This window comes from Perca fluviatilis, chromosome 17 (genome assembly GCF_010015445.1).
Source record: "Perca fluviatilis chromosome 17, GENO_Pfluv_1.0, whole genome shotgun sequence".
NCBI lineage: Eukaryota > Metazoa > Chordata > Actinopteri > Perciformes > Percidae > Perca > Perca fluviatilis.
Window position 1 is genome coordinate 9824120 of NC_053128.1, and position 11177 is coordinate 9835296.

At 40.6% G+C, this 11177-nt stretch overlaps 2 protein-coding genes across 6 annotated transcripts in view; both read right to left on the minus strand.

Annotated features, from left to right (window-relative positions):
- mamdc4 (MAM domain containing 4) overlaps window positions 1-7109 on the minus strand; it is a 32145-nt gene extending 25036 nt beyond the window's left edge. For 2 of the 5 annotated variants that reach the window (XM_039780407.1, XM_039780404.1), the window contains exons 1-5: window positions 7008-7109; window positions 4790-4875; window positions 4401-4555; window positions 2373-2465; window positions 2014-2184 (exon numbers count right to left, since the gene is read on the minus strand). In XM_039780407.1, the coding sequence (XP_039636341.1) occupies window positions 2014-2184; window positions 2373-2465; window positions 4401-4452 (316 nt within the window). In that variant the 5' untranslated portion in view covers window positions 4453-4555; window positions 4790-4875; window positions 7008-7109. Of the gene's footprint in view, window positions 1-2013; window positions 2185-2372; window positions 2466-4400; window positions 5507-7007 lie in introns of those variants that run through there. The other 3 variants (XM_039780406.1, XM_039780405.1, XM_039780408.1) reach the window with 3 other exon arrangements.
- A 71-nt stretch (window positions 7110-7180) lies between these two features.
- phpt1 (phosphohistidine phosphatase 1) lies at window positions 7181-10658 on the minus strand. Its single transcript, XM_039780421.1, has 3 exons — window positions 10265-10658; window positions 7969-8096; window positions 7181-7770 (listed from the first exon to the last, which is right to left on the minus strand). The coding sequence occupies exons 1-3, from the start codon at window positions 10428-10430 to the stop codon at window positions 7678-7680; spliced, it is 387 nt and encodes a 128-aa protein (XP_039636355.1). The 5' UTR covers window positions 10431-10658; the 3' UTR covers window positions 7181-7677.
- Window positions 10659-11177: the final 519 nt, after the last annotated feature.

Here is an 11177-nt window from a genome sequence, read left to right on the forward strand (position 1 = left end):
TTAACAAATAAAAAACTGAAAAATTGGGCATGCAAAATTATTCAGCCCCTTTACTTTCAGTGCAGCAAACTCTCTCCAGACGTTCAGTGAGGATCTCTGAATGATCCAATGTTGACCTAAATGACTAATGATGATAAATAGAATCCACCTGTGTGTAATCAAGTCTCCGTATAAATGCACCTGCTCTGTGATAGTCTCAGAGGTCCGTTTAAAGCGCAGAGAGCATCATGAAGAACAAGGAACACACCAGGCAGGTCCGATATACTGTTGTGGAGAAGTTTAAAGCCGGATTTGGATACAAAAAGATTTCCCAAGCTTTAAACATCCCAAGGAGCACTGTGCAAGCGATAATATTGAAATGGAAGGAGTATCAGACCACTGCAAATCTACGAAGACCCGGCCGTCCCTCTAAACTTTCAGCTCATACAAGGAGAAGACTGATCAGAGATGCAGCCAAGAGGCCCATGATCACTCTGGATGAACTGCAGAGATCTACAGCTGAGGCGGGAGACTCTGTCCATAGGACAACAATCAGTCGTATACTGCACAAATCTGGCCTTTATGGAAGAGTGGCAAGAAGAAAGCCATTTCTTAAAGATATCCATAAAAAGTCGTTTAAAGTTTGCCACAAGCCACCTGGGAGACACACCAAACATGTGGAAGAAGGTGCTCTGGTCAGATGAAACCAAAATCGAACTTTTTGGCAACAATGCAAAACGTTATGTTTGGCGTAAAAGCAACACAGCTCATCACCCTGAACACACCACCTCCACTGTCAAACATGGTGGTGGCAGCATCATGGTTTGGGCCTGCTTTTCTTCAGCAGGGACAGGGAAGATGGTTAAAATTGATGGGAAGATGGATGGAGCCAAATACAGGACCATTCTGGAAGAAAACCTGATGGAGTCTGCAAAAGACCTGAGACTGGGACGGAGATTTGTCTTCCAACAAGACAATGATCCAAAACATAAAGCAAAATCTACAATGGAATGGTTCACAAATAAACCTATCCAGGTGTTAGAATGGCCAAGTCAAAGTCCAGACCTGAATCCAATCGAGAATCTGTGGAAAGAACTGAAAACTGCTGTTCACAAACGCTCTCCATCCAACCTCACTGAGCTCGAGCTGTTTTGTAAGGAGGAATGGGCAAAACTTTCAGTCTCTCGATGTGCAAAACTGATAGAGACATACCCCAAGCGACTTACAGCTGTAATCGCAGCAAAAGGTGGCGCTACAAAGTATTAACTTAAGGGGGCTGAATAATTTTGCACGCCCAATTTTTCAGTTTTTTTATTTGTTAAAAAGGTTTGAAATATCCAATAAATTTCGTTCCACTTCATGATTGTGTCCCACTTGTTGTTGATTCTTCACAAAAAATTACAGTTTTATATCTTTATGTTTTGAAGCCTGAAATGTGGCAAAAAGTTGAAAAGTTCAAGGGGGCCGAATACTTTTGCAAGGCACTGTATATGAACATGAATTAAATCTCATGGATCTGTTGTCAGCGTTCACTCAAGTGTCAGCTTGGCTGTAGGAGGAGGGGTAGGACCTGGCTGCTGCTGGTCAGATATAGATAGAAATTGGTCAAAATTATGTTTGGAATGTCGGAACAGGAACACAATCATTACGATCATTTTGTTTCATTAACAGCCAAAAAGCATCTCGACTTTTTACTCACCCCAACTCTTGGTTTTTCAAAATGTCCATGTCCTCATTTCACGTCTTTGTAAGTGTATTAGTTTTATACTGAGTTGTGGTGACTAAAAATGATATGAATTCTTGACTCCTACACAGACATATTAATACCATTAACATGCATTTATCACATGTACTACCTTCTTGGCTACAGTAGTCTCATTCGGTACAATCTGCGACTTTTATTGTACTGATGTACTCTACTAGTAACAATTGTATTCATTTTCCTAAATTTGAAGTGCTTGATACGGTTAAGGACACCTGTGGTACATACAAAATGAGGACAAATAGACAAAACTAGATAAAAGCAGAGCATACCTGTAGCTGTCCCGGTGGTGTAGTCAGAGGACGGCCCGCTGTCGGGCAGAGTGGTTTCCCCTCCTCTCTGACGTCTCTCCCAGCTGTACACTGCTGCATTCAAGGACTGGTCCGTCCATCCACACATTCCTGCTTCCTCAAAGTCACACTCAAAGCCTTTCCCGCTGTAGCCTTGAGAGGTGCAAAAGTAACAGTTCACTGCTGGACTGTAAATATGCATTATATGTGAGTAGAGTGCCCTCTCGGTAAGCAAAGATGAGAATAGGTCACAATAAACGACTGGAAAATTCAGTTTAGAGCGGGGGCTTCTTCGTATCGCTTGCCACATTTGAATAACTTTTTTTTTTTTTTAAACTTACCACAGTTTTGCTCATCGCTGCAGTCAGAACAGTCACACACAAAGTCACATTTCCCCTCCGGAGCCTCACATGGATGAGCCCAGGAGCCAGCCGCTGTGTAATAAGATAAAACATCAGACACGACATGAAAATATCAAACGTTAAAGTTGATATTCTGAAGAATGGTGGCTGACTATTTCATTATCAACTTCTCATTTGCGAAAAACAAACTTCACTCAAGGTCCACAGCAACTGACCGTATCACACAGTCTTCATCAGCACAAGAAGTTTACGCAGTTGACAGTGAAATTAAACTTTTTAGTTGAAGGCACCCCTCTCCCATTAGTCCATAATAAAAATCACACTAAAAACACAAAACGGACAAATCGAAACATCATCTGCTGATGAAGAAGAAGTGATATGGTGGAAAGCTCCAGAACGAGCCAGTAAGTTGACTTTGAGTGGAGATTGTTTTGTCAACTGCTGATTCCAAAGTTGAAAATGAACCCTCAGATTTTGAATTCAAGCTCTACTTGTGAAATGTAACGAGGAGTAACTCCATGTGTCAGACAAATTGAGTAGTGGAGTACAATATTTTCCTATGAAATAAAGTGGTGGAAAGGTAAAGTTTCCCATAATTAGGGTTGGGCATCGTTTGGATTTTAACAAATCAGATTCCAATTCCGATTCTTCCTTTCGATTCCGGTTCTTTGAGGGCAGGAGCTGAAACGGGTCACATGCTTATTTTCACAAATAAGAGGAACGTTTTATTTTGATTCAGTGGTGGTTTGCAGTTTGACGGGGCTTTTTCAACGTAAAATAAAGCCACACTAGAGCGCCGCTTACTGTGCTCCAAGGATGCAACACAACAAGCGCCTGGCTGCTTCGGAAACCAAAACTTGCACGTTAAATTGGGAAGCGATGGTCGGATTTGAAACCAAATCCTCCAAACGATTCCAAATAATTCCAACAAAGCAACGATTCTACTGGAATTTATGAAACGATTCCAAGTAGGAATTGGTTCTCGATGCCCGATCCTACCCATAATTGAAATACCTTTCGGAACAGTACCAAGTAATTGTACATAAATACTTCCCATCTTCCTCTGTTTGAAGGCTGTATAAAATCTCACAGATGACTCGAGCCCCAAACTCTTATCAGGACTCGTTACGGTCAACGCTTTATGACACAACTAATGCCAACGAGCTCAAAGGCCACGGGGAAGCAATCACGTTAACGCCAGCAAAATGCCATCCGTCCATCCAAAGGTCTCTGGTTATAAGACCGAAGACTTTGTGCTTCAGTGACCTGACAGCTGGAAATCCGACATGACACAGAGTAGGACTATGCATGACTGCACGTCTCCTGGTGAGGAAATGTTGAGTTATCACACACGGAGCACGTTGCAACAGCAGGGACATGCCTGATCCCTTTTTTAACAGAGTTCTGATTAAAACAATGAAACAAATAAGAACACTTTCAAAAACATATTTATCAGCGTTGAAATGGTTTCAGTTGTTTCTTCCCAATGTGAAGACTTGTTATATTAAGTAATGGTAGCCTGAGCTTGTATTTCTAAATCCTTATTTGATTGAAGTCTTTCTAAAAGTATTTAATCTAATGAATTAATTTAATATAATTAAGGGTTCCAGTAATACCTTTTACTTCTTTCATTTTTTTATTTTTACATATTACTGTGATTTTGACAATTTATTTTTACATGGTTCTTTCTTTTAAAAACTAAACATATACAAAATCCTCGTAACAACGCAATTTAAAATTGTACGTGTGTAACCTTGCAATAGTGTATATACGGTATTTAAAAGGTATATATTTACTGTATGAATAAGCTGTGTTGTCAGTGAGCACAGGACTGATTGAGAAAAAATGTCTGAAATTGTTTTTTTCATTTGTATGAGAAAACAAGTAAAAGCATCTCTATCTGTAAGTCCTAACAATGTCAACGGTTGTGGCAGGAACACATTATGTCAGCAAAATGAATCACAAGTTCACCCTGTTTGAATGGAGCCTGGCTGAATGGGTTCTTACCAAACTGCAGAGACAACAGCAGAACGAGGGCAGAGCTCCTCCGCTGCAACATCTTGTCTTTTTTTTTTTTTTTCCTCTCTCTTCCACCTGATCAGTCTGGAGGTCTGAACACAGTCTGGAGTCTCTGCTCGTTGACTCTGACCTGTTCTCCGTCTCTAAGAGATAAAACCTGGACTTTAAATTCTCCCAGCATGCAACTGCAACGGAGATCATAAAACAATTTCCCCTCAAATGGCAGTTTTCCCACAGTATATAGGTACATATAGGTACATCCGTACATTGCACAAGAACTGAAGTGCTGTAGACAGAGTTGCCAACAATCCAGGTGCAAACTGCAGTGTCATCTACACAGAAATTACACTCAAAGCTCCATTGCCCTTCTAGTTCACCTTCATTTAGCCCAATGTGAGTTTGCTGACTTCTTCTCACAAGAGGACTTGAAGTAAAATGCCTTGCATCTAGTTTTCCTGATGGTCTTATGGTGCGTTCATGCCATGTTGGAAGAAGAAAAAAAAACAAAACAGGAACAGACGTGTTTACGCATTATTCCAATACGGTCTTCACACTAGATACAGCAAATGGAAGATAGGCTAACATCAGCTATTTGTAACGTGTTAGATATTCTTAGTGGTGTGTTAAGTGAAACCACCAATAGGTTATAGCTCCTTTTAAATTCATGGGCTGTATTAGTGTTAATATTATTAGCTTTTATGTCTGGGATGTCTTTGTGGCCATTTTGCTACTTCTGTAGTTTTTTTTCCCCCTAAAGGGAGGTATCAAAGCAGCGAGAAATGCATAAAGGGTAACTTAGGCATTTTTCCACATCTGCGTGTCTAAGTGACTGATGGGATCAACAATTTTTGAAATAGGTCCAGTATTAACCCTTGTGTTGTCTTCGGGTCAAATTTGACCCATTTTCTAAAATGTCTATATCAGAAACATGGATTTCTTTCTAACCATCTAATTTTAATTAACCAAAAATAACACCGACGGATGATTCCATACAAAGCGCTTCGCAAGTACAACAAAAGATCGGCTCTCTACTTTCATTGAATTTGGGGTGTTTGGTTACATTCTTTAGCATTTGAAAAAGAAATTGAAACGTTTTGAAACAGTATCCTGACTGAACGTTAACATATACCCTTCTGTGATTATCCTTCCTTGGTTATTAGTCTAAATAATTCACAATTTCAGCTTTTTTTAACTCAATGATTGGGTATAATTTCCTATAAATGAGGTTTATTGTCCATGAATTCCAAAAAATAAGTGTAAAACTAGTAATAAGTTGGTGTTAGTCGTGTTTATACATGGTAGTGAAAGGAAGTGTAAAACGGCAACAACAAAAAAAGCACCAGAAGTGTCGAAAAATGGGACAAAAACGTCAGAAAAAGTGTGGATTATTTTGTTTCAGGAGGACGACAGGTGCACGGTCCAATGGAAGACAACACAAGGGTTATGCAACAAGCTACCATGTAACGCTAAAGGGCAAAATTGTGCACCTTCAATTTCCATCCACTAAAAGGGATCCACTGACATGCTCAGATTAATACTTTTAGTGTCTGACAACATTATTAAAAGGAATCCATACAGAGGTTGACTCCATTTGATTAAACAGTAATTTTATCATCGTTACACACTTCATTTAAAGCCGACAAAAAAATAAATAAAATAAAAAGTTTTTCTTTTCAATGTTCCACAACAATCACCACTCTGGTTTGGTTGAAATAAACCCTTAATTCACTTATTACACATGCTGGCTCTATACACTTAAAGTAGTGTTTACTGAAATGGAGTCTGGTGAGTTTGGCGATTTCAGAGTGGGTTTTGGTTAAACAAAAAGGATCTCACTCTTCACCAAAAAAGGTCTCTCTCTGTATGGCTAATATGTAGTAAATAATGTAGTCAGACCCTTATCATAACAATCTAAGCCTGTCAGTGGCAAAAACTGCACTTTTAGTGGACGAAAATTTGACGCTGTTTATTTGCCCTATAGGATTACACTGCAGCCCAGTTCGTGGCTACCGGTTACAGTGTTCTCGCTCAATACTGGACCAATTTCAAGGCTTGTTGTTCGCATTAGACACCAATGCACGGGAAGATAGGGTCCAGGTTGGGGGAAAAAATAAAATAATACAGAAATTACCCTTTAATTACTATTGGATCTGCATTTGACTAACTATATTAAATTGACTGAACTACAGTTGATTTCCATAAACCCCATCGACATCAATCAATATGATCTATTGCGATCCGTAAAGAGGAAAAACAGACTTAAACCAATCTTAGCGTAAGACTAGAATCACATAGAAACTGCCAGCCTTGCTCCAAAAGTGACAAAATACACCCACCCACACTCCACAGCTGTCCTGATTTACAATTGCATCTCTATAATATGGAACATTTTACATTGCTCAATGTCTGCTGGCAACTGTAAGCAAACACACTATCCATATTCACTTTATAAGTTATATGTCAATGTGGTATTTACAGCTTGTTAAGCTACCTGCAATAAAAAACACAGGTTTAATATCTAAGATTAGTAGGTCAACCGCTTATCTAGTATCCTCTCATTAGCAACGTTACCAGTCATCATTTCAAAGTACTTACAGAACATTGGTAATCTTGGAAGGCCATCAAGTTCATTAAGTCTTATCTACCACAAAAAGGCCACAACATTCATCAGCAGTTTACAGTCCTGTGAAATAAGCAATAATGGGCGGGGGGGTGGGGGGGTTTGATTGTTCGGATCTGCAACAGAAGGAACACAGTATGCACACAGCTTAAAAGAAGATTTTAGGAAACATTTATGAAACGTACATCATGACAAAGCATTTAAGGTTCAATTTCCAATACATCTTAGTGATTAGGTCAAAATGATGAGGCTATGTGACTCTAAAACAAGTCAGTGAGTGGCTGTATATCATGAGCCATTATTTATTCTATGATTCTAGATGAGATTTGAATTTATGGAAGATAATCATGTATTTGTTTTTGATCCAAATGGAGTAAAAATGTGAAGACAAAAGAAAACTGCCATTTCTTCTCAAATAGTAACGTAAAAATAAGCTAAAAAAAAAAAAATGCATGTTTTCTAAATCAGAATTGTGGCTGCATGTCAGTCTTAGCCTTGGATTATGAACGTGGTGTCAAAACGTTCCGTATCAGACTCTGTACGGCTCTTAATGACGTGCCCTGCGTTTGCATGATGGGTTACGGATAAGTGCCGTGTCAGTCCAGGAGAAAGGGGCGTCCAACCCGAGGCGGATCTTAGTTCAGTTCAGTATCCTTCGTTGTCCCAGGTCACCTCATAGTCTGGATACCGATCTTTCAGTTTCTCAGTAGTCACTGCGTGGTTTGCTCTTCCAAATCCCTGTAGAAAATAACCATTTATTTAAGCTTAAATAATCAATATTTAACACTTAAATGTAATGATGAAGGGATCGCTCGTAATGACAAACCCATCGTTCATTTTTAGTCAACTCTGCAGCAATATGGAGCTTTTTAGCTTCTTTAAGCTCTGAGTTTTGGTTCCCGTTATTGTCCACGCAATTGCAATTTTCATTCTCACCATGGAGTATCCATAGACGTGGATCTTCTTGGCCTGGGGATCATGTTTGATCCTCCCTCCTCCGATACATTCACAGTCTAAGCGGCCGCCCTTTTCGAGCTCCTCAGAAACCTTATCGTAGATATCAGCTGCAAGAAAAAGGCATATAATGGTAAGGAATATATAAACGCTGCACTTTCTAATAAATTTCACTGCTAAATTTAATTAATAACAATGGTTATTACAGCAGGCTCAGCATTCATGACTTGGGTTATGATTAAGAAGAGTAATTTGAACCACAGACAACTGGGACTTGAATGTTTAGCCTAAACACAACATGTGTTGGTAGTAAACTTGTGAATGAAGCCAATAGGGTTTCAGTTTTGAATCCTCACAAACGGCTGCCTCCATCTGGCGCTTTTGAAGAGTTTTACTAGTTAGGTAAACCTGCACGTTCTGTACTTCAGTGTGGAAATGAATATACTTATTTAATTACATTAGTTTTTAATTTCTGCATGCCTGGGCAGTTTCTATGGAAGTTTTAAAAAGGTCCCATGGCATGAAAATGTCACTTTATGAGGTTTTTTAACATTAATACGAGTTCCCCCCAGCCTGCCTATGGGTCCCCCCAGTGGCTAGAAATGGCGATAGGTGTAAACCGAGCCCTGGGTATCCTGCTCTGCCTTTGAGAAAATAGGCTTGTTCGAGATGAACTGCGCCTCGCCTGTAAAGCGGATGAGAGCAGGCGGACAGCTTTCCAGCTGATTCCAGCAGCCTTCAGGCTGAACAGGAAGTGACAGAAACTCTGTGGTCCGATTCCGATTCAATAAAATGTTATCAGACCCATATATCAGCTTGTACAGTCTCTAGTTGTTTCTATTATGACAGAGTAGCTGTCAAAATGTTATTTTTTTTTTCACTTTTTATTTTTCTCGTACAACAAACAAATGCTTCAATTAAAAATTCAAAAAATAAGTTTATATAAAACGTCATCATGTTGAGACAATTCTAAACCAATCAGCTGTTAGATCAGCTGAGAGGCCGGGTCGCTTCCCCCCTGGGACCGCCTGGGTCTTGCAGTCGGTGGAGAGCAACTGCGGCGCCTGGCTCTAAAAACTGCGGCCGCCTTGATCTCGTGAGGTTACCGTTGCCCACGTGTGCATGACGTCAGAGCAAGTCGGGATCAAGTCGGACACAAATCTAACCGGCACGCATTGGGCGCCGATGGCCGGTGATCGATTCTGCGCAGATCTGGCTCATCTCGAACGAGCCTACTGAAAGCTCAGATGGGCTGATCTGGAATCTTGCTCCTTATGAGGTCATAAGGGGAAAGATTGCCTCCCCTTTCTCTGCTTTGCCCACCCAGAGAATCTGGCCCACCCATGAGAGAGAGAGTTGCAAGACAAGCGAAGCATGGCAGTTGGTCAAGGCCAGACAATGAATGACAATATGTTGCCTTTAATGTTGTAATAAATGCACAGTATGGGAATATTTAACTTATGTTTTACTATACCCATGATAGTGTTTTTGTTATTAAACAACACTTAAATCCACAATCGCTGACTTAAATCTAAACTAGAGATACACTGCAACATAAATTCAAAACACAGGACTAGACCCTGCTTTTGCTCCAAAGTTGTCAGTTCTGACTGAAACTGTTGGTGAGTGGTGGTGATGGTTAAACTTTTATTGTCATTTTAGAGCCGGTAAATTATACTGAGATATTTTGTCCAGGGGAGACTGATAATTAGAAACACCTGTCAGTATGAAACAATACAATACAATGGACCTTTTTCACAGCAGACATTTGGACTTGTAGTTGGAAAAGCCCAGCTGAAATTGATAACCTTAACGATGGCTCAGTTCCATCAAGTGTCCCAGTAAGCTATTTCAGTGAGTCAGCATGCACAATACCAGGGCCTCTCCTAAGTGGAATGCAGCCATCATTAATGGTTTGGAATACACCTGTGCTTTTCCTACTATGACATGTCAACATGTCTGCCTGAGCACACAGCTCAAACACCCCCCTGAAAGAGTTTACACACAAACTGAACCTTCGTGATTTCAGTTTTAGCTAACTGGTGTCCCTAATAAACTGGCGACTGACAGTAACGTTAGTTATTTTCTTCGTCGTCATATAGCCTATGTATCTCTCTAGGTGGACCTAATAAACTGAACACTGAGTGTACCGTACAGGCTATTTCTCATGTTTTGTGATGGAACCATAGACAGTAACGTACGGACGGACGGACCCCGGTTATCCCTCTTTGGTTTTCGTCTTAACCGACAGTCTATGGTTGTAGTCCCCCTGACTCACCATGGTACTCAGCCCAGCCATATCCTCGAACTATATCTATCTCCGAGTCGTCTCCCTCCTCCCTGCTGTGCACGCGGATCAGGACGTACTTAAACACGCCGGACGGGTCGATGTCTGCCCGCGGTATGTTGGCCATCAGAGCCGCAGCCTTCGTCTGAGTGCACATATCCAGACCTCTCAGCGACCACACTACCAAACAAGCAAACAGACAAAATGTTTGTATTTTCTCTACAGACTCAGTGTCTGTCTACGCAGAACACCGAACAGCTTAAAATGTCAATTATTGTTTTAGAAGTGAATGGAGCAACGTTAACCCTTAACTAAAAGAGGTTTGCTAGCTAGCTACTCCACAGCATGCTCCACAATTAATTCTTGTTCCGCCATCAAGCAACGGCTAAAAGACTTCCGGTCACAAACTTCAAAATAAAAGCTCCGAATCTTCATGTTAGCATTTCACTGTAACTTTATAAAGACTTGAAATCAGGCTGAAAAGCAGTGTTTTGCTGCCCACTCTGGTTTAAAATGTCAATTCTGTTTTCACCTCTGTTTGGTGTGGTGGTCACTAACGGCTAGTCTATATCATGAATGTATTAGGTTTACATCCACGAGGTTCCACTTCCGGGATTGCGCCGGAAATTCCGCCGGATGCATGTCTTTTCAGCCGATGTCCATTTCCTTCCGGTTTCTTTGTGTTGGAATTCTAAACTCCGGTGGATTTATGAGGACTATGGTTAACTGCTCCTCAGATCTCTGCAAGGTAAATCCAGACAGCTAGCTAGACTATCTGTCCAATCTGCGTTTTCTGTTGCACGACTAAAACAACTATCAAACGTACACACGTTCCACCAAAACAAGTTCCTTCCTGATGTTATTTTGCAGCGGCGTGGTGGCTCCATGTGGAGCTTAGCACCGC

Excerpts from the sequence above, each read along its gene's own strand:
- phpt1 (XM_039780421.1), bottom strand. The coding sequence starts at position 10,430 with ATGTGCACTCAGACGAAGGCTGCGGCTCTGATGGCCAACATACCGCGG. Across the intron at positions 8,097-10,264 it reads TGGCTGGGCTGAGTACCATG|CTGATATCTACGATAAGGTT; the intron begins GTGAGTCAGGGG and ends TTTTTCTTGCAG. Across the intron at positions 7,771-7,968 it reads ACGTCTATGGATACTCCATG|GGATTTGGAAGAGCAAACCA; the intron begins GTGAGAATGAAA and ends TATTTTCTACAG.